The sequence below is a fragment of the Capra hircus genome, chromosome 8, assembly GCF_001704415.2.
Source record: "Capra hircus breed San Clemente chromosome 8, ASM170441v1, whole genome shotgun sequence".
Classification (NCBI taxonomy): domain Eukaryota; kingdom Metazoa; phylum Chordata; class Mammalia; order Artiodactyla; family Bovidae; genus Capra; species Capra hircus.
In genome coordinates, this window is record NC_030815.1 from 56565651 (window position 1) to 56571882 (window position 6232).

A 6232-nucleotide genomic window follows, 5' to 3' on the forward strand; every position below is an offset into this window, starting at 1 on the left:
CCAGCAGGATGGAAAAGAACACAAAGTATTCCCACCAGGAAGCTTGGAAGCTTGTCAGAACCTACAAATGTTTCTCAAACTTCATGGTTTCTTCAGGACTTTGGCTATTTTGCAAACGCCCTGATCAAGAGGTAACCATGACCTCAGAGGTGTGTGGGGTGTGTGTGTGTGTGTTTAGCTTTTTCTTTCTTTGGCATGGCTTATGCACATTGAAATGCTGACACTGTAAGAGGCCAGAACTATGTCAACTCCTGTAATAACTAGGTGTGTTTGTTTTATAATGATAATTAACTAACTGGAGGTTATTTGATGTGTTTGTGTGTGCGTGTTTATACTTACAGGCATGTGGAAGCATATATGGATATAAACACTTTGTATGTGTATGATTAAATAATCTTGTGGTAATTTTTCTTCTAGCCCTACAAAAATACAAATTGCCTCAAATTTATTTATTGGTATATAATATGTTGAGGTCACAAATCCTGTTTTGAGATAGATTTTCTGTGAAAGACATCCAGCTCAGTAATTTATTTTCTTCAAGTTTTTTTCATTCTTTTGAAACAGTGTCTATTTTCTTAAGATTTTGTGATTCAGATGAAAAGGTCTTCATTCTATTCATCTCATCATTCAGCTGATCTATGTGCAATTTGGACTATGTACAGGGAATAAGAAAATTAATTTTGAACTTGTTGCCATAAAACTGTACAAGGTCCAAAAACAAACCACACAGAATAAACATAAATTAGTGAGGTAACATTATAATAGATTCTACTATTATAATCTATATAATAGTTTAAAATATATTATATATATATATAAATAGCTTAAAAACTATATAATAGTTTTTAAATGCCTGTGCCAGCAGAGCAAACTTATCCATAGCTTTAAAAAAAAAAAGGAGAGAGAGAGAGAAACTTGAAACTATTTGATATAAAACTTCATTGGGAACACCCTTACTTTTGGCAGTTTGTATCCAGAATTTATTTCCTGTTAGAATCTTGCAGTAAGTAGCAAATACTAATTAACAAACCTGCACTGCACTCCCTGGGTGGTTAAAAAAGAAAACTGAGTAGCAATATTGTGGCTCGTGGAGTTTTTAAGTATGAGCTCTTGGACCATAAGGTCCTTTGGATCAACAATATACTGGAAAGAAAGGTATCTTTATCCAGGCATCTGTGCAAGTCAGTGGCTCTGCTGGACTAACCACAATCTTCCAGACCTAAGACCAACCATTCAGCCACAATGTTTCTCAATTGGCTTTGTTTGGTTTTGGTGTTGAAGTAGTTTTCCTCCTATGAGTAGGTGACTCAGTGAGAATCCCAAAAGAAAACAGCTTCTAAAAGAGCTTTTGGTACTTAGAGGTTTTGGAAAGATGATGAGAAGAAGCATTTTCCTGGTGTAAATATTATTCCTCAGAGCAAATCAAAGCATTGACTCTGACAACAACAAAAAAAAGTGAAGAAAAATTCTGTATAGCAGCAACTGGGATAACTTCTGAGAAATTGCTTTCTAGTGACATTAAAATAGTAAATATTCAACCTGATTTATAGCTGTTTTTTCTTTTGCCTGAAAATGTCCAATGTACGTGGCTTGAATACACATTCTTGTCTCAAATGTCCTACCGCACACATTTCCACCTACTGTGAAGACAAACACATTTTGACTAATGTTATTGCTTATGAAAATTTTCCCTATGACTTGAAATCCTACCTCTGTGTTTTCTTTTCAACATTCACATTTATAAATGGGCAATTGTTAAACCACTTGCTGTTTCTCTTAGAGGTATCATAATAAGGGTGATCAAGTAGTAATCTAACCTTTCGGATACTATGAATTTTCCATTTTCTATTCGAGAACAGCACTTAGAAAAAAAGAATCCTTAAGAGTGGGAAAATTTCAAGAACGATTCTTAGATGCCAAGACCACTCATTAACATTTCTCCAATGAGGGTGTTTCAAGTTATCTGAAGTTGTATTTCATACAAAAAAAGCAACTTAGGTAAAACTTGTCTGCTCTTACATTTTAAGACCATTGGCAAATTCAAGCTCTTTAGCTGCACTTAGGGACTCACACAAACAGAATAAAAATACACCAGCCTATTCTTCTAGCGTTACATACGTATTATAGCCAGAGCACTTGCTTAGAAGTAAGACATTACTCTCAAAAATTATTTTTATATGTGGTACTTAGGACCATTTTATATAGAATGTTAAGTGTTTTATGAGTAAGTCCCACTCCAGATGTGGGAGATGAATCCCAGAGGAGGTGAGCAAATCTTTGTGTTTCTGACTCAGTCTCAAAGCCAGGGCTGAACTATTCTCCAGCACCTCAAAAGGCTCTGCAGCCTAAACATCAAGGCCAACTGCTCTAAGAGAAGGAAGCATTGAATGGACAGGCTGTGATGGGACAAGCTGGAGATCAGATTTTAATCGTGCTCTGCATTGATTGCATGACTCTAGAAATGTAGCTAAATTGTTCTATCACACAGATTTTGAGGAAAATGCTTGCGCTGGTTAGTATGCTATGTCTTCAGCTCCTAATTCACTCCTCTATATTCTGCTTGTATGGCTGGAGCTGGGGCTCTGCCAACTACATGTCTTCACTGCCAGCTGGCTTCCTATTAGATGATCCAGAAGAAGGGGCAGAGCAGAGGAAAAACCTTCCTTCTTACTTTTTGCTCGCAACTCTCAGATTCTTCTCTCAGCCCAAACTGTAGGCTCCAGTTTTTAATCTCCTATTGGTACTTACAGAATGAGGCTCAGGGTCACACCAGTATCATCAAGGCAGCAAATCCTCTAAAGTCTAAGTCCCAACTCCTCAGCACCTATTATTTGAGCTTTTATGTTCTGATAGTCTCATTAACCTCTTCCCTTTCTTTCCCCAGCCTTAGGGATGGAGATGCTTCCTGGGTTCCTCCCATCTTCCCTTTTATCTCATTCAGCTAACCAACACCTATATATCAACTACCTAGGTTAAATTCTGTCTGTTTAAGTATCTACAGTGCTTTCTATTTCCCTGACATGTCCCTCACTGATGCACTGTAAGAGACTGCTGTCTATTTTTTTTTTAACATGGATTAAGTGAGATATTGCATGGTAAATGCCTCCTTAAAAGCTTGAAATGTAGTATAAACTTCAGATACGTGACTCTTTTCTCCATTACTAAAAGCTGTCTTCTTGGAAAAACTCTCTCCCCATCTTCTCCCTCTCATACAATGTTTGTGCAAATTGTGATTTTCAGTATAAATATTTGAATTCAAAAAGAACACTGGATTTCTAAATCTCAAGAGATTTCTAACTCTCCATAAGATATGCAGTCATAGAGGGAATTTATGACCACAAGCTCCCTGATGCTTCGAGTGTGTGTAAAATTGCACAGTTAGTGTCGTCTTTGCTTACTGGAATAAAGAACACTGTTTCTTAATCACATGGTACAGTGATAGTGCCATGATGTGATATCAAGAGATTAGGCAATTCTCCTCCTTGATAACCGATTTTCAATAATTATTGATAAACCCTTCTCATCTACTGAAACTTGTCTGTCTCTAATATCAAAGTGAAGACTCTTTATTCTCTCATTCTTCTCTAAAATTATCTCATATTATTCAGAAGTTATCGTCATGCTAATTATTCATGCCATGCCCGTTTTTATTTTATACTTTCACTCCTTTTCTTTTCTCTTTTATGAAATACTTTCCCCTTTACCATTTTATTTAAATCTATCAAGACAGCTGAGAAAACATTCCCTTGGCCCACCAAGATATCTACCATGAATTCCTGTTATACCTATTGCAGTTTTTTGCACTATAGCAATTAATTAGTCTCTGAGTAGAAATCTTATCAGCTCAGTTAATTATTTTTAAAAAATCAACTTTACGATATGGGCCATTTTTTTTCTTTTTTAAATCATCGCTCATGACTGCCTAGAGGGTTTGAAATAAATATCTGTTGGCTGACTGGCCAACCTTTAATATTTTTTATGATGGACGTGTCACTTGAGACTTCAATTTTCTCTGAGAGTAAGGTTGAAATACCAAAATAAGTAGATAGTAGGCAGATATATAGATACAGATATATGATATGTTTCTGGGAATTAATATGATTATGATGAAAGTTTTAGAATTTTTCTTCATTACGAACTCAGCAGGAGATGAGACAATATGAGACAGTACTAGAGACAATATACCATTCTTTTCTTTCTGTGCTCTAGAAAAACAATCTCTCCTACTAGATTTATTAAAATATTTGCAATATAACCATGATCTTAATGAAAAGAACTGAATTTTTGACTGGAAGAACTGAAATGCTTGATCTTTCACTGCTTTTTTCATGAAATGGATAGGGTAGTACAAGTAGGCACAATTCCCCTTACTCTCTTTGCACAGACACTAAATTTATGAAATGAAGAGTCAATCTGCTTTCCAATTCTGTCATTATAATGATAGACTGAGTGGATGACATAAGTTATTGCTTCAGAACAGCTAGTGAATTCAAATATAGTTGCTCACTCTAAAATATGTGCAGGTAAGAGTGATTGTGCAGCAGGAACCACCTGAGACTGAAATGGACCAAATCTGAATGAAAAAAGACCCTCATCAGGTCATGATTAAGCCCTCAAGTTATCAATTATTTAGCATTATAATCTATCTTATGCCAATGACCCTTGAAGTAGATGAACAACTAGAAAGCACAAGAAGGGTAAAGAATTAAATGAAAACATAAAGTCTGCATTCAACATGACTTTGAAGATACTTAGAACACCTTGAATATGATAAATATTTTCAAATATGAAAACCAACTTCCTGGTTTTCTACCCCTGTAGTATACATGTATTGTCCCTTCAGTTCAGTTCAGTCGCTCAGTCGTGTCTGACACTTTGTGACCCACGAATTGCAGCATGTCAGGCCTCCCTGTCCATCACCAACTCCCGGAGTTCACTCAGACTCATGTCCATCGAGTCAGTGATACCGTCCAGCCATCTCATCCTCGGTCGTCCCCTTCTCCTCCTGCCCCAAATCCCTCGCAGCTTCAGAGTCTTTTCCAGTGAGTCAACTCTTCGCATGAGGTGGCCAAAGTACTAGAGTTTCAGCTTTAGCATCATTTCTTCCAAAGAACACCCAGGGCTGATCTTCAGAATGGACTGGTTGGATCTCCTTGCAGTCCAAGGGACTCTCAAGAGTCTTCTCCAATACCACAGTTCAAAAGCATCAATTCTTCGGTGCTCAGCCTTCTTCACAGTCCAACTCTCACATCAATACATGACCACAGGAAAAACCATAGCATTGACTAGATGGACCTTTGCTGGCAAAGCAATGTCTCTGCTTTTCAAGATGCTATTCAGGTTGGTCATAACTTTTCTTCCAAGGAGTAAGTGTCTTTTATTTTATTTTATTTTATTTTTTTTACAGTCCAGGTCTTTATTTTTACACCCATCAGGCCATGAATTCATAGGGGATGGGCTCCAACAGTTCGGGTTCCTTTCCATGGGTCCTCACAAAGTGTGCTTCTCTAGGTGGAGCAGGCTGGTGCTTCAGCTGAACCCAAGTCCCTTTCTCTTTGGCTTCCTTCTTTTTCTGATCATTTTCCTTCACACGTTTCAGGAAGCTATTTCGGCTCTTAGAGTGCTTAATATGCTCAATACGCACATTAATTCTCTTGGCAAGAATCTTGCCCTTAACTTGTTTGTTTACAATGATGTCAACAGCATGCTGGGTAACATTGTAGACTCTCCCAGTTTTGCCATGGTAACATTTGTGGGGCATTCCTTTTTGAACAGTACCCATTCCCTTGATATCTACAATATCACCCTTCCTGTAGATTCTCATGTATGTGGCCAAAGGAACAACTCCATGTTTTCTGAAAGGCCTGGAGAACATGTAGCAGGTGCCCTGCCTCTTTCCCTTTGTGTTGGTCATCTTGGCGAATCACTGGAAGATGGCGGTTCCGGCCGAAAAGCAGTAAGTGTCTTTTAATTTCATGGTTGCAGTCACCATCTGCAGTGATTTTGGAGCCCAGAAAAATAAAGTCTGGCACTGTTTCCACTGTTTCCCCATCTATTTCCCATGAAGTGATGGGACCAGATGCCATGATCTTCGTCTTCTGAATGTTGAGCTTTAAGCCAACTTTTTCGCTCTCCTCTTTCATTTTCATCAAGAGGCTCTTTAGTTCCTCTTCACTTTCTGCCATAAGGGTGTTGTCATCTGCATATCTGAGGTTATTGATATTTCTCCCAG

At 37.7% G+C, this 6232-nt stretch overlaps 1 protein-coding gene across 1 annotated transcript; it reads right to left on the bottom strand.

Annotated features, from left to right (window-relative positions):
- LOC108636640 (60S ribosomal protein L21-like) lies at positions 5396–5950 on the bottom strand. Its single transcript, XM_018052827.1, has one exon. It carries the CDS (start codon positions 5912–5914, stop codon positions 5432–5434), a length of 483 nt encoding a protein of 160 aa, XP_017908316.1. The 5' UTR covers positions 5915–5950; the 3' UTR covers positions 5396–5431.

Excerpts from the sequence above, each read along its gene's own strand:
- LOC108636640 (XM_018052827.1), bottom strand. The coding sequence starts at position 5,914 with ATGACCAACACAAAGGGAAAGAGGCAGGGCACCTGCTACATGTTCTCC.